This window comes from Grammomys surdaster, unplaced genomic scaffold (genome assembly GCF_004785775.1).
Source record: "Grammomys surdaster isolate TR1022 unplaced genomic scaffold, NIH_TR_1.0 323, whole genome shotgun sequence".
Taxonomy (NCBI): Eukaryota; Metazoa; Chordata; class Mammalia; order Rodentia; family Muridae; genus Grammomys; species Grammomys surdaster.
In genome coordinates this window covers 856,999-879,389 of record NW_021604742.1, presented here as the reverse complement: position 1 = coordinate 879,389, position 22,391 = coordinate 856,999, and the positions used below count along the sequence as shown (strand labels likewise).

The window sequence follows — 22,391 nt, the reverse complement described above, 5'->3', positions numbered from 1 at the left end:
AGACCATAGTGAGCTTCAAGCAACATTCAGTAAGGGTGCTTTTATGTGTCTTCACACCTCAGCATTTCCCATAGGGAATCCAGCAGTGATGTACGGTGCAATTATGAAATCAGAAAATGTACACAGAAATGCAAAAATCTATTTTAAAGGAGAGCGTCATTTCCTGTCATCAGTACACACCCAGATACAAGAAAGCTGAGTGATGTGGTCTTCATTTGTAATTCCCTGGAATCCTCAACATTATTTGCCAGTGTCATACAGGACCATGTTCATGTTGATAAGGAACAGGAAACCCTTCATCCCCAACCACACAGCCCTCTCACTCTTTTCTCCTTCATCAATTGCTCTCATCACATTGATTATGAGACAGTCTATCATTTATAATTTATTTCCCTGGTGAGTGGAGATGTTGGCTTTATTCAACCTCTTCTGCCCCCATGCACTGACCTAAAGGAAAAATCCCAGTTAGAGGATGGAGGGAAGAAAGATGTCTGTCCAAGAGAACACTATGTATACTTATAAGTTATAAGGGTTCATGTTTCACAGAGGAATGATACCCAGGACTCAAATAGTATGTAAACACAAAGAGTGTTCTATTCTACAGAAGTCCAGCAGCAATCTGGGGTCTCCCATTAAAAAATGGGGATCTGGATGTGAGGGTTTTTTTTGTTTCATTTCGTTTTTTTTCCCCTTGGGCTATGCACCAGGCTACGAACAGACATAGGCCACCGATGTATGCACTGATTCAGTTTAGCATGAATTGCTTGTTTTATCTTACTCTAGTTTCTAATTGGATTTTTAACTTACGTTTCAAATGTTATCCCCTTTCTCAGTTTCCCCTCTGCAACCCCTGTATTCCATCTCCCTTACCCTGCTTCTTTGCGGGTACTTCCACCATCCAACCACCCACTCCCACATCACCACCCTAGAATTCCTTTATACTGGGGCATGAAGCCTTCACAGGATGAAAGACTTCCCGTACCATTGATGTCAGGTAAGGCTCCTTCAGCTCATTCAGTCCTTCCCCTAATTCTTCCATTGGGGTGTCAGTCTGATGGTCAGCTGTGAGAATCCACATCTGTATTGGACAGGATCTGGAAAAGCCTCTCAGGAGATAGCTGTATCAGGATCCTGTCAGTAACACTTCTTGGCATCTGCAATAGTGTCTGGGTTTGATGTTTACATGTGGGATGGATCTTAAGGTGGGGCAATCTCTGGATGGCCTTTCCTTTAGTCTCTGTTCCACTCTTTGTCCCAGTATTCCTTTAGACTGGAGCAAGTCTGGGTTAAAATTTTGGAGATGGATGGGTGGCCCCATACCTTATCTGGGGGGCGATGCTTAACCTCTGGATATGGTCTCAACAGGCTCTCCCTCCCCTTTGTGGAGTATTTCAGCTAATATCATCCCCATGGGGTCCTGGGAGGCTCTTGCTTTCCTGGCATCTGGACTTTCTGGTTGCTAACCCCAGTTCCCCATCCCCCATTGCTACGCCCCTCTGTTCAATTTCCTGAACCTCTGTACATCTCCATCTCCTCCCATACATGATTCTGCCCATGTGTTGCCCCTCCCCCTCTTCTCTTCCTCCAAAGTCCCTCCCAACTCTACTTCTCTTGATTATTTTGTTCCCCCTTTTAAGTAGGACTGAAACAACCACTCTTTGGTCTTACTTCCTTTTGAGTTTCATGTGGCCCTTGAGTTGTATCATGGCTATTCCATGCTCTTTGCCTAATATCCACTTATCAGTGAGTACATACCATGTGTGTTCTTTTGTGACTGAATAATTTCACTCAAGATAATATTTTCTAGATCCATCCATTTGCCTACAAATTTCATGAAGTCATTGTTTTTATTAGCTGTGTAGTACTCCATTGTGTAAATGAAGCACATTTTCAGTATCTATTTCTTTGTTAAGGGACATCTGGGTTGTTTCCAGATTCTGGCTTTTACAAATATGGCTGCTATAAACATACTGAAGCGTGTGTCCTTGTTATATGTTGGAGCATCTTTTGGGTATATGCCCAGGAGTGGTATAGCTGGGTCCTCAGGTAAGATTATGTCCAATTTTCTGAGGAACCACCAGACTGATTTCCAGAGTGGTTGTACAAGCTTACAATACCACCAGCAATGGAGGAGTGTTAGCACTCAGCAAGGTTTCCATTTTTTCCTCAGGTGCCTGAGACTTGCCTTGTGCTTTTAGAGAAAATAGAAATGTAGTCTCATGAACATTTTTTTTTCCTCAATCAGTCTGGATTTCCAAATCCAGATAAGCAAAAATTGAATGATTCCCAGTATTCAGGCCTTGGAAGCAAACATTGGGATGTTTACTGTAAGTGAGTCCACATTCATACAATGCAGATACAATAAGGTACCTTAACCTTCAAGAATTTTTATAGCTTTGTACATTCCAGGAGACCATTTAGGATGTAATTGGTTCTCTTATTATTGGAAATCCTGTTAAAAAATTACTTAAAAATTTTGTCTTTTGCTTCAGAATAGTTAGTCTTATTCCAATCACTCATCTGGAAAATATCACTCATGATGGAGTTCTGTAAAACTTTTAGTATATGTGATTTCATGTGTTTAGTATCTCTGTGTACTTTTTTATGCCTCTTTTAGTCTCTGTTCATCTTGTAGCACATAAAACCTCAGGTTCCTACATATGTTTCTGTATTGGTGTAGGACTGAATGGTCTGCTGTGTGTAACAGGTCATAGTGGTCTATGCAACCAGGCTTGAGGATTATGTCAATGAATTAATGAATAAACCAGAGACTCCTGGGAGACCTGGTGGGATTTGTGAATGGAGGGCTGTGGGGCAGCCTTAGCTCCAGGTCATAAGTGAAGACCAGAAGGTGATGTGTATTTTATGTTGTCAGTTTAACTAAAAACCAAAAAGGGAGAACACATATGTTAGAGACTTATGCTTAATTTTATGTGAGAAGATATACATCTCTTCTGGGTCTTTGAGGTAAGAAGATACAATGAATAGTGTTGACTCAAATACAGTATTTTAATCAAATGAGAAGTGTGTTTTTGAATTATTTACACTAGAATCTGTTCATCTTGTAGCACACAAAAACCTCAGGTTCCTAAATATATTTCTGTATTGGTGTAGGACTGAATGATCTGCTGTTTGTAACAGGTCATAGTGGTCTATGCAACCAGGATTGAAGGTCATGTCTATGAATTAATGAATGAACCAGAGATTCCTAAGTGATGAGGAGATGTTGAGCAGAGGGCAGGGGTGAACACAGGGACCTTGTGCCTTGAGGAGTTAATGACCATAGAGAACCAGACACTGTAGTGCTTTTCTCCAGTGGTAATTGACATCACCAGAGGAGGAATTGGAGAGCTGGAAACAACCTGTTCTTTCGGCAACCAGAAAATATCTGTCTGCCTTTTGGTCACAGGGGACCTCAAGTTTTGTGTCCTTTATTTCATTATGCATAATCTTTGTACTGTGAGTGGGAGTGATGGCAACAGGCCTTGGCATTGGTGAGACAGCCATCCTGTGCAACTTCTGATGGGTACACACCACTATGAGGGCTCTACTCCTCCGGTTTATATAGAAGAATATTCTTCAGGGATTATGTTCAGTATATCCCATTTGGGAGCTGTGTAAGGTGCATGGATTGTGTGAGAAGGTTGGTGAGAGTTAAGTTCATGTGTGTTATTGGTTAACTGACCCTTTCTGAATTCCTCCCTGGCTATAACTTGATTGCACACAAACCCCTAAATGAGGAACCTAACTGAGTTTCCTCTAAGATGCCATGGTTCCCCACTCTTCATGTTCCTTTACTTCTGTATATGACACTGTTCTCTAAATCAGTAATTTCTGCCCTCTGTGATGCTCTGTTAATTTCTGGGTAAATGCTACATTTAAAAGATACATATAGTGGGCCTATAGAGATATTTGTGTGGTTAACCTTCATGACAAACAAAAAATGTTTGAATGATGACTTAGCTTGGATTTCCATGGGTAGCAAGAGAGGGAAGTGTGACTCCAAACATTAATCTGACTTCTGGGAAATGGAGGGAACATCAGTAGGAGATCTCTGGCCAATGAGTCTAACCAACTCAAGTATTAATGGCCAGTGAGAGAACATGTCTGAAAAATGTGGTGCTGATTGACACTGGAAGGCCTTGTATGTCACCATGTTCACATACCTCTCCACCCACAAACACATACACAGATACACACCCACACACACCACACACACACACACAGACACACACACACAGACACACACACACAGACACACACACACACACACACACACACACACACACACACACACACACACACATATATATATCCTGTTGCCATGTATATATTATTGTCTCATTAGGGAAATCAAAGAAGCACCACACATAGTTGTGTTTCTGTATAGGAGCTCAGCCTATTCCACTGTCTCAGATGGACATGACCTCTTTCTGATGAAGCTCATAGACAGTGCCACATCTGCCTATAGATGATATCCAAACACCTTCTTTGTGATGGGGAAACTTGGGACTTTTTGAATTTTATTTATTTCTGAAATAAAACTGTCCTCAGGCCTTATAAAGGCGTGCAAATATGACATCCTTTCTCACTGTCTTGATTACTGCTCAGTGTTTGCTAGGAAGAAATACTTTTATTTTCATCAAACTGTTGTCTTGTGACCTGAAGTTCTCCTTTTGATACCTTTTAAATCCCCTCCCCTCTTGTTGTCTTCCATCATTACACCAGACAATTGTCCTTATGTTGTTTTAGGGTAGATTTTATTTTCTTAAATTAGCATAACTAATAATTAAAGGACTCTTCAATGAATTTTTATCATTTGTTTCACATTACAATACAACCCTGCCTTTGGTCCCATTTTCCTCTCATTCAATAGTTCTTTTTCTTCTAGGACTCCCACTCTAGCTTTCTAATCTACAAAACCAATGTACCATACAAAGACCATCTCAGACACACAGAATCTATGTTCTGCACATGGAAGAAACAGTGTTTTTCCTTCCCAATCTTCATATTGTTCTATGACAGAGATATCCAGTTTCATCTATGTTCCCCCAAGGATCAGAGAACACTCACAGAGAGGACATGGAAAGAATGTAAGAGGTAAATCATGTGGAACTGCTCTGTGAGATGCCAACTTGCGAACAAGGTTTGCCTATCAAAGCCATGAACGTGGCTGTTGTCTACATAAACACACCTAAGGAAAAAATTCATCCAAAACCCTGGTATAGATAGGGCTGATGAATTCTGGGCCTTGGCTCTTGCAAAAAGAAATTTTCTGGAGAGGGAGAATCTCTCACATGGCCCCAGGACAAACACAGACATGGAAGATAGATGGGGGGGAACACACAAACAGAGAAAGAAAGAGAGAGAGAGAGAGAGAGAGAGAGAGAGAACACAGGGAGAGAGATAGGTGCTTAGTGAACAATAAGTACTGTAAGTATTAGTGAGGTCATCTCATCAGTCTCCTAGCTATCAGGAACAGCTGATATCTATCTTTCAGTTAGTTAGCAGGGATTTGTGGAATTTGGGTTGGAGATGAACCAGAAGAAGAGGTACAGAGTAAGAGATATTTTTTGGGAAGTCTCAAGAGGATAGAGGATAGAATGAGGTCAATGTCAGTATTTGGATATTCTGGCCACATGAGACAATTGGAATATCCTGGGAATGGGGAAAGCATGACTGTAGAGTGTGCTGACGAGCAGAGGCTGGAAAAAGAGTCATGGAATATTGGGTAAGTTGTAGGTGGGGCTTTGAGTTATATCTTAGGAGAGGTGTTCAGGGACTTGAAGGTGCAAGGTCATTATATTGGTCTCCTTCTCCTACCTTTTTTGGACAAGTAGAAGGCTCCTGGTAGTCTGTGGTTGGAATTTGAGTAGTCCTGAAGTAACAATTCCAGGAAAAGAAGTCCAAATACTAGATAGAAGTGTATATAAATATTTGGTGATTTCCTATTGGTGAGGAGTACTGACTAATTGTAAGTGTATTTACCTGATCCTCCCAGGCCTATGGTCAGTCCAGATAGATGGAGGGTAGCACCATTTACGATATTTACATTTTATATATCTTTTAATAATAAATTTAATTAACACACAAAGTATTTGCTGGGTTTTAAGACAGTGGCATATACAATGATGCTGTATAGTAGAGATTCCCCACCCTTGAATACACAGGAAGGTTGAAAGAGAGAGCCTGCAGGAAAACAATCATGAGTATGGAAGCAATAGCATCTGGAGATTCTGCTTCCAAGAGAAAAATTGAGTCAACCTGTGTTTTAAGGGAAGCAGCCAGTATCCAATTAGCAATGGTTCAAATCGTACAGAAGGCATGGGCAGTGTCAGTACACATGACCTAAAATGGCTGAAACAATCAGAAGGTGGAGTATTTATATCGGCTTTGGGAAGCAGTGTGTCTGTTTTGTAATCTTACACTACAGGAGATTCATGGCTATTTACTCACTTGAAAACTCATCACACTATAAATATTAATATGTGGATATTTTTATACATCCACTGTGATGGCTATTTTTTTCTTCAACCTGAGTAAAAACCAAAAACGGAGAGCACACCTGTAAGAGACTTTTGCTTAATTTTAAATGGGAAGGTATACTTCTAATTTGGAGCTTTGAGGTAGGAAAACATATGTTTAATTCACTTTTTAAAATTCTGATGTTATCTGGGCTATGTTTTCTACAAGAAGCTTGTGGAGGACATGGAATTAAGAAGAGTTTCCTCTGCATTGCCTGGTCAGCTTGCTTTCTTATGGATTTCAGAATACCTGGCCTGGGGGGGGTGTCACCCATAATAGGCTAAGCCCTTCTGTTTCCATCATTAATTAAGAAAGTATCTTAGAGGCTTCTTTACAGCCTGATTTTGTGGAGACATTTTCTCAGTTGAGGCTTCCTCACTGATTACCTTCTCTTGTATGAAGTTGAAATACAGCCTTCCAGGACACCTAATTTATAGCCATATTTTTTTTTTAAAAAATTATATTGTTCTAGTTCCACTTTTACCTATGGACAAGTACATGCTGACAACACATAGGAAAAAAAAACCATGGGGATGTGAGAGTTTGAAGCAGAGTTCAATGAGATTGTCCTGAAAAGATTTAGATAAAGTGTCCTCCAGGACACTTTATCAATGGAAACCATGATCCAAGTGGAACAGAAAACCTGATCTGAGGTAACATAAAATTAGTACAGCCGTATCATAACTTGAACAGTGTAGAATAATAAGGCTAATGATTTAGATGAGAAGGATTATTTCCATAACATGTGTTGATGTTGGCCACAGTTAATAAGAGCATATGATGTTCTTCATATATGGAGAGTAAATCTTATGAGTTAGCATTCAGAATGGTAATCACGTCATCATTACATTGTGGACATGTGTTTGAAAACTTCATGTAAGAGAAGATGAATACAGTTGATCTCAGACATCATTTTGGTAAACAGTAAAAATGCTACTAAAACAGCAGTCATAAGAGAAATAATACATTACAAAATCTCGCTGGCTGTCCTCACCTACACAGTGTTCCATTGAGTATTTCTTGATAAATATCAGCTCAAATATTTGTTCTTATTATATATTGTTGTAGAACCGCTTAAACATTCTTCTAGTGTGTGAATAAACAAGAAGTTTAATAGAATATGACACTGAAATGAGGCTCTAGAGAATTTCCATGGCTCTATACACTATACTTGTAGAGAGAATACTTTTATAGAGGAAGCCCAGAGACAGAGGAGTTCAGTCCTCTGTTCCCTTCAGGACTTTCTGAACAGGGTAGAATGCTTGTTGATTAGATCTCTGTGTGCTTTCATCGCCCCCTGCTGGTTCTGAGTGCCCTGCAGGAGGTTTGTGTTTGAGCTCACAGTGACATTCACTCACTGTGTAGCTTGCACAGTAATACATGGCTGTGTCCTCAGACTTCAGATTGTTCATCTGAAGGTATAGCATGTTCTTTGCATTGTCTCTTGAGATGGTGAATCGGCCTTTCAAAGTGTCTGGATAGTAGGTATAACCACCACCATCACTAATGCTTGCAACCCATTCTAGACCCTTCTCTGGAGCCTGGCGAACCCAGGCCATGTAGTAATCACTGAAAGTGAATCCAGAGGCTACACAGGAGATTTTCAGAGACTTTCCAGGCTGCACTAAGCCTCCGCCAGATTCCACCAGCTGCACCTCACATTGGGCACCTGTAAACAGAGAATGCTGGTCAGAAAACTGTCACTAACAAAACTAAACAAAGAAAGAAAACACTTTTTTTCTATTTCTCATGTGTACTGAATCTTATTTCTATAAGTTACCTTTCAAAATAAAGAGCAGGAAAACCCAGCTGAGCCTGAAGTACATGGTGAGTGGTCTGTGTTTAGTGCTGATCAGGGCTAGGTTCTCCTGCCAGAGCTGCAGGGTAAAGGCAGGGCTGGTTTTCACAGACACAGAGAAGCCTTATTTGCATGCCTTCCTGCTCTAGTGTGCTCTGGAGTTGGGCATGGGCCTGAGGCAGTCTTCATAGCAGATATAAGACATCAAAGACGTCTCTGCTAGTTACAGAGACTGACAAAGTATGGCAGGTTCATACTCAAATGTTTTTGGTTAAAATTTTACCAGATTTCATTTAGTTCCCCTTTGTGTATGTGCACAGAACATGCTTTGTTTCCATATTCTAATTTCTTAGTATCAATGTGTAATTACATAGCACCACACATAATGGTGTTTCTAGATATGTGCTTAGTCTTTCCCACTGTCTGAGGTGCTCACTGATTTCCTTAGTATGGCCCTTGAACAACATAATATTTGCAATGTTATGGTAGCAGAGATCATTCTTTGTTACAATTTTTTTTGAATTTCACTTATTCATGACAGAATGCTGTCCTCAGTTCTTTTAAGGTTCCCAAGACACACCAGGTCCCTGTCTATCTACCACTCAGAGTTTGCTACAATTTTCTCTGAAGTCAATTCAGATGCTTTTCATCCTAATGTTCTCCATTTATTCCTTTTAATTTCTCCACAGTTTCCTTTTGCTTCTTTGCACCAGGTAACATGTGACTGTCTTTATGTTTTGTTAGGCTAGCTTTCATTTTCCCTAATTAATATAATTAGTACAAACTGGGTTTATAATTAACTTTTAGGATGATTTTTTCCTATTTAACCAGTTCTCTGGTTTCCATACTCCTCTTCCCCTTCATCTCTCCACACCTCACCTCTTCTTTCACATCATCAATATTCCCTTGTCCTTGATCCTCCTTTTTCCACACTTAAGATGTGTCTTCTTCCCAGGGTTCCTCTTCTAGGTCCAAAAGCTAAAAAACAGAAGCCAGAGCTCCTGATGCACATGAATGTTCTGTTTATGACAGAAACAGACATTGTTTGTCTTTTCAAGTCTTTGTTATGCTGTTTGACATGACACTTATCAGTTACATCTGGTTTCGAAAGGACTAGGGATACACTTGACCACTGAGGTGCACTTGGCTGTACAGATAGGAAAAAAGGATCCAATAGCAGTGAGTCAGTACTGAGACAGCTCCTCTTCAATTATTCGGTGACACACATTAAGACTAAGTTGTACAGTTGCTACAACTGTGTGGATCTAGGTGCAGCTCCTGCATGCTCCTGGTTGGTGTACAAGGCTATGTGATCCCCCATGTTCTCAGGTTATTTGACTCTGGGTTTTCATGTGGTGTCCTTGACCGCTGCTCCTTTCTATGCCTCACTGTTCCACAAGACTTTCTGGGCTCAGCCTGATGTGTGGCTGTGGATATCTGCATCCACCTCCATCTGCTTTCTGGATGTGCTCTCAGGAAACAAGTATGCTATGTTCCTGTCTGTAAGCATAGCAGAGTATCATTAGTAGTGTCAGGAGATGGATCTCTTACATGGGATGTGTTTTAATATGGTGCAATCATTGTTTGTTTGTTCCCTTTGTCTCTGCTCCATCTTTGTGTCTACATGTTTAGTCAAGACAAATTGGGGTTGAAGGATTTTATGGGTGGATTTGTTTCACCCTCCCTACTCTGGAAGACTCATTTATTGAAGATGCTTTCTTTTTTCCTTTGTATATTTTTGGCTTCTTTGTCAAAGATCTAGTGTCAGAAGTGTGTGGTTTTATTTCTTGGTTTTCAATACTATTCCATTGATCTACGTGTCTGTCTCTGTACCAATACTATGCATTTTTATCACTCTTGCTGTGTATTATAGCTTTAGATCAGGGATGGTGATTCACTCAGATGTCTTTTTATTGTTAATAATTGTTTTCACTAATTTGTTTTTTGGGGTTTTTTGTTATTTCTTGTTTTTGTTTTTGCTTTTTTTTTTCCTGTTTTGCTTTTCCAGATGAATTTAGGAATTGGCCAGGAAAGAAAGAAAGAAAGAAAGAAAGAAAGAAAGAAAGAAAGAAAGAAAGGAAGGAAGAAAGAAAGAAATTAAAGACTTCCTGTTGTTCAATGAAAATGAGGACACAGCATACCCAAACTTATTGGAAACAAAGAAAGCAGTTATAAGAGGAAAATTCATAGCACTAATGTAAAGAAATTAGAGAAATCCTACGCTAGCAACTTAACAGCACACCTGAGTGCTCTAGAACAAAAAGAAGGAAACATCCTCAAGAGGAGTAAATGGCAAGAAATAATCAAACTCAGGGCCCAAATCAACCAAATCAAAACAAAGAATCAACAAAACCACAAGCTGGTTCTTTGAGAGAATCAACAAGATTGATAAACCATTAGACAGACAAACTTAAAGGCCCACAGGGAGTATCAAATTAACAAAATCAGAAATGAAAAGGGAGACATAACAACATAAATGAAGGAAATTCAAAAAATCATCAGGTCTTACTTTAAAAGCCTATACTCAATAAATCTGGAAAATCTAGATGAAATGGATGGTTTTCTAGACAGATACCACATTCCAAAGTTAAATCAAGAGCAGGTAAACTATCTAAACAGGCCCATTGTGGGGAAAATTTTAGAGGCTGCCACAGCGAGGAAGTCCGTGGTTCCAAAACGGTTTATTGTCATGGCGGATGGTAGATGGATCTAGGCATACCCCCCAGAACTCAGGGCAGTCCCGAGTTATATAGGGAGGGAGAAAGGGGGAAGATTGGGGGAGGATCTGGGGGAGGCATGTTTAATTTGCTCTGCCCTCTGTCCTTCATTAGTATGTAAATCCCTAGGGCCTGAGGCCTATAGCCTGGCCTATGTGACTGAACAATGTAATTCTATGGAGACCATGACTGCTTTTCAGGATCCCGCGTTCTGGGGGGGTGCCAAACTCCTGCCGGTTCTCACGCAGAATCACACACAGAGTCTGCAGAGTCTCATGGTTCTAGGCACCTGCTCAACCATGACCCAGGATACCCTTACGCAGTCCCACAGCCCATATCCTCTATGGAAATTGAAGAAGTCATTAAAAACCTCCCAACCAAAACAAAAGCCCAGGGCCAGTTGGCTTTAGTGTAGAATTCTACCAGATCCTCAAAGAAGACCTATTACCAACATTGCTCAAACCATTCCATAAAATAAAAACGGAAGGAACACTACCTAATTCATTCTATGAAGCTAAATTACTGATATTTAAGCCACACAAAGAACCAAGAAAAAAAAAGAGAGAAAACTTCATCCCAATTTTGCTTATGAAAATTGATGCAAAAATACTCAGTATGATTCTCACAAACAGAATGCAAGAACCCATCAAAACCATCATTCACCACAATCAAGTATGCTTTATAAAAAAATCCACAAAAATCCATTTACATAATCTACTATGTAAACAAACTCACATGGAAAAAATCACATGATCATCTCCATAGATGCTGAAAATGCATCTGAAAAAAAATACAACATCACTTCCTGTTAAAAGTATTGGAGAGATCAGGAATTCAAGGCCCATACCGAAACATAATATGAGCAATTTACAGCAAACCAATAGCCAATATCAAATTAAATGGAGAGATACTTGAAGCAATCCCACTAAAATCAGGAACAAGACAAGGATGCCCACACTCCCTATATCCATTCAATATAGTCCTAGAGGTTCTAGCTAGAGCAGTAAGACAACTAAAGGAGATCCAGGGGGATAAAAACTGACAAAGAAGAAGTCAAGGTATCACTACTTGTAGATGAGACGGTAGTATACATAGGCAGTCCAAAAATTCTAAGAGAGAACTTCTACAGCTGAAAAACAACTTCAGCGAAGTGACTGGATATAAAATTGATTCAAATAAATTAGTAGCCTTACTTTATTCAAATGATAAACGGGCTGAGAAAGAAATGAGGGAAATAACACCCTTCAAACTAGTCAAAAATAACATAAAATAGCTTGGGGTAACACTAACCAAACAAGTGAAAGATCTGTATGACAGTAACTTCAAGTCTCTGAAGAAAGAAATCAAAGATTTCAGAGAAATGGAGAGATCTCCCTTGCTCATTGATTGGCAAAATTAACATAGGAAAATGACCATCCTACCAAAAGCAATCTACAAATTTAACACAATCCCCATCAAAATCCCAACACAATTCTCTAAGTATTTCTTATTTATTTGTTTATTTATTTATTTAATTTTATTTCTTACTGAAAACATTTTGATGAGCTCCCTGCCTGCTGTGTGTGCAACGTGATCCTGGAATCAAGCACCTCCCTTGTGGCAATGCAATCTTTCTTGAGTGGTCCCATGAATGCTTTCTTCTCCTCCATGATCTGGAAACAACCATGGCCAAACTTGAAGGTGGTGTCAAATGAACTTCATGTCAATCTTCTCCAGAGCCTGATGTTTGCTTTGGACCAGCAAGGACTTAATGAAGAGTAAGCACTCTCTTCTTGGTTCCCTCCCACACACACACACACACACACACACACACACACATAGCCATTGAGTCTGATGAAGTTATTGGTCACATAAGGAACAAAGCCACCCAGTGGGTTGATGTTCTTGTCAGATAGGTCATAGTCAGTAGATTCGTTGTTCTTGATCAGTTTACCATCCTTGATGAGGGTGCCTTGACCAATCTTGAAAATCTTGTTAATATCTCTGTTCTGTGACGGTAGTCTTTCTGCCCATCTCGAGCCACAGAGAAGGCTACTCGTGCAGGGTGCCAGGCTTCAATACAGGCAACTTTGCACAGACCTCAGACCTCAATGTGTTTTTCAGGGCAGTTTCTTTGTATGCCAAAGACTGGTCACCCCTTTGTACCCTTTTCCTTTTGTCACCCCGATGACATCAATGATCTTATCCTGCCCAAACACCTGGTTCACAGGCACCTGCTGCTCCAGCATCTCTCGGGCCCAGTCTAGCTTCTCAGCCACAGTGCCCTATTCACCTGGATCTCCATCAAGTGTGCCTTCTTCTGGTGCATAGGAAACAGACACATATGAATGTGGAGAATTATGTGGATGACCTGGGCGTACTTCTTCATGCTGTTGAAGTCCTTCTTCAGCTGTTTTTTTCCTGTGTCATCCTGCTATTTCTTACAGTACTTGATAAAAATCTTTCTTAGATTTATGCCTGTTCCTATAGATTTGTCTTTTACACTCCTCAAAGACATGCTCAGCAAACACAGTCTTGAAGGTCTGGAAACCTTGTGGGGTTTCTACACATCCACCAAAACCAAAACCACCATAGATGGGGTTTCCACAATGGACATAGCCTCTAAGACTTCTTTCTTTTTCACCTTAGATCCTGGCCTGTTATCTTCCCAAATGAGTGGGTCATGGAGCCTTGTACTCTAGAAAGGCTGTGAGGTGAAAAGGCTTGAAAGGGTCATTTTTTAGAGAAGGTCTTCACTTTCCCTTGATGCCAGCTACGCTTCTCAGCTCCCAGGCGAATGTGATATGAGACCCCTTACTTAGGTAGTTTTATCTCTGGTTAATGGAGAGATTGTGTAGTATATTATAATCTTACACTACTTGAATTTTCCTTTCTCAAGAAAATCTATAGACAGAAGTAGCTAGGAGGCTTCTCTCTTATAAAGGAAGGAGTTCATGGTGAAGCTACATATAACTTAAGATTATCTTTGTTTTGAGATGTAGATATTTATTCTTAACTGAATGTTTAGTCATTAAATATTATCTAGTGTCCATGTACACACTCATTTAATGGGATATGTTAATTGGTAGTAATATTTTTATGTTTTAATTAATTAATTGATTGATTTACTATAATCCAGATGAAAGCTGTCCCTGCTTCCTCTCCTCCTAGCCCCACCCTCTTATATCAACCCTTCCAATCATCTCCTTCCGTTCTCATCAGAGAAGGGGAGCACTCCCATGGATATTGTCTTAGGGTTTTACTACTGTGAACAGACACGATTACCAAAGCAACTCTTGTGAGGACAACAGTTAAAAGGGGCTGGCTCACAGGTTCAGAAGTTCAGTCCATTATCATTACCAAATCCATTACCAGCCCTATCTCTAAAACTTCTTCAGAACTCACAGAAGACCAGGGTGACGTGTGCTCTGTGACTACATCTGGGGCAGTGCTGCGTCTGATGTGTGAGGTGTATGTATTGTGTGAAAAAGTTGGCAAGCATGAAGGTCATGTGTATTATTGGGTCACCGACCCTGCCTGATTATTTTGCTGGATATAGCTTTATTCCCACACAGTGCTCTAACAAGGGAACCTAACTGAGTTTCTTCCATGAGTCCAGGGTTCCCAAGTCTTCAGGATTCTTTGCTTCTGGGTCTGATATTCTTCCCAAACTGAATTAGATTTGCCATGTGCGGTGATCTGTATTTTGTTAATTTCTGGGTACATGCTACTTTAAAAATTTTATCTATAGTATGACTGTAGAGATGATGCTGTGTGGTTAAAATTCTTACTTTGCAGATAATTTTGAGTGAAATCCAACATATGAGCTTCGATCTCCATGGACAGAAAAAGAAATCCCACCTCTGGGAAATGTAGGTATTATGATCACTGTGAATATGATCACTGGGGTTCACTGGCCAAACAGTTGAACTAACTAATATTTTAATGCTCAGTGAGAGAACTTGTCTAAAGTACCATGGTGATTAACAGAGAAAGGCATCCTATGTGTACACAAACTCAAACACACTAACAAAAACACACATTTATGGGTAGAGAAACACTGTAATAAACACACAAATGAATGTCATATGGAAAACAGAAATTTGAGTAAGTATCTGGAATCATCATGGATTCCTAAATACTATATATGTGTAAGGTGTCACTGAGTGTGATATTCAGATGCTGCTAGGATTCAAAGGACAAAGACAGAGCAGAAAATGAGGAAATGGCTAATGTATAACTGGCCTAAACCGACACCCATCCTGTAGGCAAGTATCAATCTTTGACACTAATACTGACACTGTGTTATGCTTGCAGACAGGAGCCTAGCTTACCTCTTCTACAAGAAGTTCCACAGTGTAGCTGACTAAAACAGATGCAGAGACTAACAATGAGGAACAGATTTGGTTATATCAGTCAAGCATTAGGCTGAGCTCAGTGAGACTTAGAGGAGAGTTTGGGAAGTATTAAGAGACCCATAGAGGACCTGGACTTCAAAAACAAACAAACAATAGAACAACAACAACAACAACAAAAACCCCCGAAACCATAAAAAGCTATGTAGTCAATTTTCCTAGATGTTTCAGGCTACTAGAGAGAACCAACAATTGAAGAGCGTACATGGGCTGTACCTAAGCACTCTGCACATATGTGGTAGACATGTAGCTTGTTGTTCATGAAGGTACTCTATTAACTGAAGGAGAAAATAAAAGTAGATCATAGGGATAAAAATTGAAAAAGAATAGTTTAAAGTATCACCATTTGTGGATAATATGATAATAGACATAAGCAACCCCCAAATTCTACTAGAGAACACCTACAGCTGATAAACAACTTCAGTATTGTGGCTGCTTATGAATTTAACTCACAGATTTGTTCCTCATTGGCTGTATCAGGTAACTTGGCCTGGTAAGAAGTGCGGACACTTACATGAGATCTTGGAATATGTGATATATACGGGCAAGTAACATAACCAACTTTAAAATAAATACTGCTGGGTTCTTATCACACTTGTTTTAAAGTTGCACTGTAGTGTACAAGTAACATAACATGCATAGTACCAGCACATACTTGATGAGAGAGAGAGAGAGAGAGAGAGAGAGAGAGAGAGAGAGAGAGATAGAGAGAGAGTTAGTTTAGCAGAAGAGGCACAAAGTACTTGATGAAGTCCATGTTGCTCAGGGTTAGGTAGAGTTACCAAGGAAACAAAAACGATTAGTGAGGTCACTCCATGAGGCTCCTAGCCACCTGAGGGTAGGTGGGACTCATCTGTCAGGCAGCTAGCATTTGAAATAGATATGAAGGAGAAGTAGTGCAGGGTAATATATGTCCTGATGGCTGAATTGGGAAATTCTCAAGTGGACAGGGGAGAAGATGAAGTTCAAAGTCACTAGTTAGGCCCTTTGTCCAGATAGGGTAACTGGAAGATCCCTGCCATCCAGAAAACATAACAATAGAGAAGGATGACAATGAGGGTTGGGGGAAGACACGTGCAATACTGGGGCAGTGGCAGTTGATGTTTTGGATTATATCTTAGGGGAGATTCTCTGGCAGTTAAATATGAATGGCTGTTATAACTGGTCTCCTTTCATTGTTGGACAAGTGGAAATTCTCTGATAGTTTGTGCTTGGAATTTGGAAAATCCTGATGAAATATTAGCAGCAGGAGAAGAAGTAAAGAATATTAGATAGTCAATAGATAAGGATTTGGTGATTTCCTATTGTTGAGGTTTACTGAGGAATTGTAAAGTGGTTCCCTAATCCTCCATAGCCTATGAGACACTTGAATGGTCTATGGTAGATGGTGGGTGGCACCAGGTATGATGTTGACCTTTCTTATATCTGTAGAAACTTAATTTAAGTAAGACACAAAGGATGAGTTGAGTTTTAAGACAGTAGGACATAAAATGTTCTGTATAACAATGGTTTCCCACACTTGAAGAAACAGGCAGGCTAAAACAGAGAACCTGGAGGAAAACAATCCATGTATGTGGACAAAGTGAGACCTGGAGAGTCTGCTTCCATCAGAAAATATTGAGTCCACCTCTATTTTTAAGGAAAACGGTCAGTATCTCATGAACAATTGGTGAACTAATGCAGAAGGCATGGGCAATGTCAGTACACATGCCCTAAAATAGATTAAAATACAGACGACGGAGTGTTTATACTGGCTTTAGGAAGCAATGAATGTTTTATTATCTGACAGTATATATAGTGTTTAATGATTATTTACTCACCTGGAAACTCATTGAGATGTATTTATATTATTATGTAAAGATAATTATATACCCACTGTGATGGCTATTTTTGTTGTCAATGTGACTACAAACAAAAGTGGAAAGCACATCTGTTAGTGATCGCTGCTTTATTTTATGTGGGAAGATATACTTCTAACTTGCATCTGTGAAGTATGATGACAAACATTTAATCTACATTTTTATCCAGATCTAATTTGCACCAGGTTTTCTGTTGGAAACCTGTATAAGCACATGGAAATAAGAAGCATTTCATCTGTATTGCTTGTTCATCTTTTGTTATTGAATCCAGAACCACCAGCACAGGAGTTACCACACAGATAATGGACTAAGACCTGCCATTTTGAATGCTATCTGAGAAGTACCTCACCAGCTTCTCTACAGCCTGGTCTTATGAAGCCATTCCTCCCTCTGATGACTCTAGCTTGTGTCAAATTGACTTAGAACTTGCAAGGATACCCAATTTATTTCCATAGTTTTTTAAAAAAAATATTAACTTTTAATAGTATATTTCCACTATTCTCATGGACAAGTCCTGGCTGACAACACATAAGAGAAGGACATAGCTATGTGATTGCTGAAATCATAATTCACTGAGGGTGTCCTTATAAGAGTTCAGAGTGTAGGCCTCCACAGAGAATCCATCACTGAGAGACAGTAGAGTAGTGGGATCAGGAAATGAAATCATCAGATTTGATTTTAAATTAAAATGTCAATTTCCTTGTCTACTCTACAGAACTTAGATACTTGGGTCACATGGTGTTGAAATTGTAATATGTTGCATGTGCCCCAAACTATTTTCAAATATTGGAGAACCGTGGTCCCATCAGAAGAACAAAGACCTCTTTCTCTCTATTTTTATAACATTTTTCTTCTTTCTTTTAGTAAATGACTTTCACACTATAGGTTATTGGCAACATAGAATATTTAATTTAATTTCCATTTTGTGGAGAAAAGAGAGGTTGTCTTTATGTAACCTGTTCTGCCCACATACATTGTCCAAGATTAATGAGACTAATTAGAGAATGGAGGTCGGAAAGATGTCCACCAATGAAGACACCATGTCTCATTTTTGTGTTTTCTGATCCCTGTATTATCCCGTGAACCCACACTCAGAGAAGTGATGGAAATGAGTTGTTGCTGAGAAATAAGACTGATTTCCTTGAGAATCAATGTCTTTACCTATAATAGAAAATAGTGTTGAATCAAGTAAATACGTATTAACCAAAATGGGGAATGGGCTTTTGAAATATTAACATTTAAATCTACTTAGTGTACCTATGTTACAGAAGAACTCTTCCTTTGACTACCTTGTAGCATAAGATAAGCAATGTTTACAATATTTTAATAATAGTATGTATGGCTCTTTTCCACATTTAATAATAACATATGTTCATTACATGCGGAGAGCTGATCTTATGAGTAAGCCTTCAGAAAGATAACTGTGTCCTCATTAAACTGTGGACATGTTTTTAAGAACTTCCTGTTAAGGAAGATGAGTACAATTAATCTCAAAGATCAATTAAGTACAGTAAACAGTAGAAATGTTGGAAAACTGCAGCAATTAGATGAAAAATCCATTATCAAATCTCCCCGTCTGTCCTCACCTACACAGTGCTTCACTGAGTTATCTTGATAAATATAAGCTCTAGTTTGTTCTCATTTTATACTATTAGATTATATACCCACTTAAATATTCTACTAGTATGTGAACAAACAATAACTTTAATAGAATCTGAGACTGCAGAAAAGGCTACAGCAAATTTCCACGACTGGAAGAAGAGTCCACATCTTTATCATTAAAACGCATGCTCACACAGCATAGGCCAGAATTTATTTTCTGAAGTGATCCCTGATAAGATTTTGGTGATTGTCACTGCCCCCTGCTGGTCTTGAGGACCTCTGTATGGAGGATTTTGTGCAGGTTCATACTAGACTTCCTTCACTGTGTCTCTGGCACAGTAGTAGGTGGCTGTGTCTTCAGTTTGCATATTGTTCATTTTTAAGAAAACTTGGCTCTTGGAGGTGTCCCTGGTGATGCTCAGTCTGGATTTGAGAGCTGAATTATAATCTGTGTTCCCATTATACCATATTGCTCCCATCCACTCCAGACCCTTTCCTGGGGACTGACGAACCCAGTGTACACCATTGTTAGTTAATAAGAACCCGGAGACAGTACAGGTGAGGGACAAGGTCTGTGAGAGCTGCACCAGGTCAGGACCTGACTCCTTCAGCTGCACCTGGGACAGGACACCTGTGGAAAAGCAACATCACCATAAGTTATACGTTCCAGAGATGTCATTCTTGAGTCCTTCTCCTCAAACTCTGAAACACTTACAGCTTGGAAAGGTGACCAGGCAGAGGAGCAGCACCAGGACAGCCATGCTCTGATGGAGGCTCTAGTGAGAAGAGGATGGGGCTTCTCAGCTAGGCCTGGGCTTTCACCCTGAGCTGAGGGCTGCTTTGCATTGGGGGAGGTTCCTGACAGGATAAAAGGAAGCACAGGGCAAGGATTCCAGTTTCCTCTCCTTTTGCCTCTGCTTATTAGAAGAAATGGAAGTGCAAACTCAGGAAGTTTTCCCTGGAACTGTTTGAATTTCCACTTTCAAATAAACAAGAGAAAGCTTTAGTAATATTTTGAAGTCCTTGGAAGCAAAAATGAGGGGTGTAGGATTGTTTACAATAAGTGAATTCTTATTCATGCAGTGCAAGTAGAACAGGATACCTTATCTTCAACACAATTATAAGTCATTGTCAATTACACTTGAAGATTTAGGATGGAATTGGGGAATCTTTTAATCATAATTTTTTTAGTATTTTTCAATTTATTTATTTATTTATTTATTTATTTATTTATTTAGTTTTGGATTTCTCTATGTCATTGTTTCCTTCTGAACTGGAATAGTGGTATCTCCTTCACCAGGTGGTTTGAAAATACAGATGCAAAAACACAGATAGTAAATAGCCTTATATTGTAACTCATTTTCAAGTCATCTACACATAAATTGACAGTCATAGATAGCAGTAGGATAAGTAAATATTATTTGCACTGTTTTATTATATGAAATACAGAAACAATAGTTATTTGATAATGTGGACACAACTTGTATAAGTATTACTTAGTGACTAGTCACTAAATTATTTTCAAGTTATGTATCTATATTATTTTTATGCCTGAGGAGCCAACTTTTTAAAAAAGAACTCTTCGTCCCATGACATTAGTTTCACCACTTTTCAGGAAATTACTTGTTAGGAAGCAGTTCACAAACATTTAGTCCATTGGCTTTCAAATGTTTATTAGAGAGTAGATCCAAGAGACTCACATGGGTCCTATGTCACTGGACTGAGTGTCTTAACCTTCCTATTCAGGGACACTGTGACATGATTTGAGTCAGTCTTTCTGTATCAATGGACTTTATATATCTCTATTCGTCTTTTGTTCAGCTTGTAACACATAAAACATGTTTCTAAATATGAATATGCACTGGTGAGTGACAGGTAGGTCAGCTGTTCATATCACATGGAAAAAAAGCAGTAGCATGAAACTAGGCTTTATTTTCATGTAAGCTGAAGTATAAAGTAAGCCAGAGGACATTTAGGAAGGACAAGAACTGTGGCAGAGGGCAGGCATGAACATGGGGAACCTTCTGCTTTCAGGTGTTGGTCTCCATAGAGAACAAGAGACTGTAGAGCTTTTCCCCATGCCTTTGTAATGGAAATATCAGGAAAGAGAAGTAAAGAGCTGTAACCATCTATTTTGTAGGAATAAGGAAGTGTGGGTTTATTAGTTGGCATTGGAGTCCTTACATTTTGTGTTTCTCATTTCAAATGCATCATCTTTATAATCTGAGTGGCAGTGGTGCATGGAGGTCTTAAAATTAGGGAGAAAGCCATCTGTGAATGCTGTGACTGTCACTCACTGTGTAAGTGGATTGTTTCCCTTTGCTGTGATAGTCTGAGGGTTAGGAGAATATTTTTCAGACATTACTCTCAGTATGTCCAGTCTTTGATATTTTCACTGTGTTTATAAAAATTTGGGAAGGAATGTCACAGTAATAAGTGCACATTTCTTTTACTATGTTGAGTAGCTTGGTATAAGTCAATTTAGTCAAGCATTTCTGACTTTTGTTACTTCAAAGATAATCTATGTCTCTATGCTATCCTTAAGTGCTTCTTGGGTTTTGTATCCCTTAAATTTCTATAGAATGGAGTTACTAGGAAAAAGTCATTTGCAAAGGGAATGAGTTCACAATAAGATCACACAATATGTACAGTTCTTTTCTATTTCAGGGGTGTATCCTTATTAAGTGTTTGTTCAGTCATTTCTTTTCTTATGGGTAGTGAACAAATGGATGCTCAGTTAGTGGGTCATGTCAGGATGATAGGACCAGCCTTTACATTTTCTGGTGGTTAGAATTTAATGGACATAATTCAAACTATGGTCATCAAGGAACAAGGGACATGAGTTCAAAACATTGCTTCCATCAAATTTGTTTGCAGGCAATTGTGTGGAGACATTTTCTTTATTAGTGGGTATGTGTGAAATCTTAGACAGATTTTGATGGTAGAATCCATGTGCATGTATTCTTGTTTTATATTAGAAAGCATGTTGAACAACTCTAGAGAACAAGCAGGTAAGCAGATTTCATTCATGGCTTAGGGTTCTGTTTCCACTGTCAAGTTGTTCCTCTGATTTCATGTCCTGATTTTCCTCCATGTAGGTCTCTAAGAGTTAAGATGATCTGTTCCTTCCTATGGCCCTTTAAATTATGGTGTTGGTCACAGCAGTGAATAACAAACTAAGACGGTAGAGAAAATTTAATCCAGCACCTTGGCTGCTCTTTTAATGGTTCACACCAAAAGACTTATATCTGTGTGATCTGGGTGGGATATAGACATGACCTTGGTGCACATCGTTATTCTCAAAGAATGTTAGGTAATGTTAGCTTCTAGAAGGTAGCAGCGGTTTTTGAAAGTTACTTCTCCTAAACAGGCAGATAATCACAAAAAAACTTGATAGAGTATGCTAGAGAAAGGATATGCTGAACTCTGAAAGAAGAGATAGAAAAATAACTTATTCAAGTACACTGCAAGAAGAGAGAGAGAGAGAGAGAGAGAG

The 22,391-nt window shown here is 39.2% G+C and overlaps 1 pseudogene and 2 gene segments (V, D, J or C); all 3 read right to left on the bottom strand.

Moving 5' to 3' along the window:
• Window positions 1-7,742: 7,742 nt before the first annotated feature.
• Window positions 7,743-8,390, bottom strand: LOC114629994. The segment is given in 2 exon segments: window positions 7,743-8,194; window positions 8,306-8,390. Coding segments are annotated over 2 exon segments (498 nt in total).
• Window positions 8,391-12,563: 4,173 nt separating this feature from the next.
• LOC114629993 lies at window positions 12,564-14,859 on the bottom strand (annotated as a pseudogene).
• A 4,344-nt stretch (window positions 14,860-19,203) lies between these two features.
• Window positions 19,204-19,685, bottom strand: LOC114629948. The segment is given in 2 exon segments: window positions 19,204-19,526; window positions 19,611-19,685. Coding segments are annotated over 2 exon segments (369 nt in total).
• Between the last annotated feature and the right edge of the window lie 2,706 nt (window positions 19,686-22,391).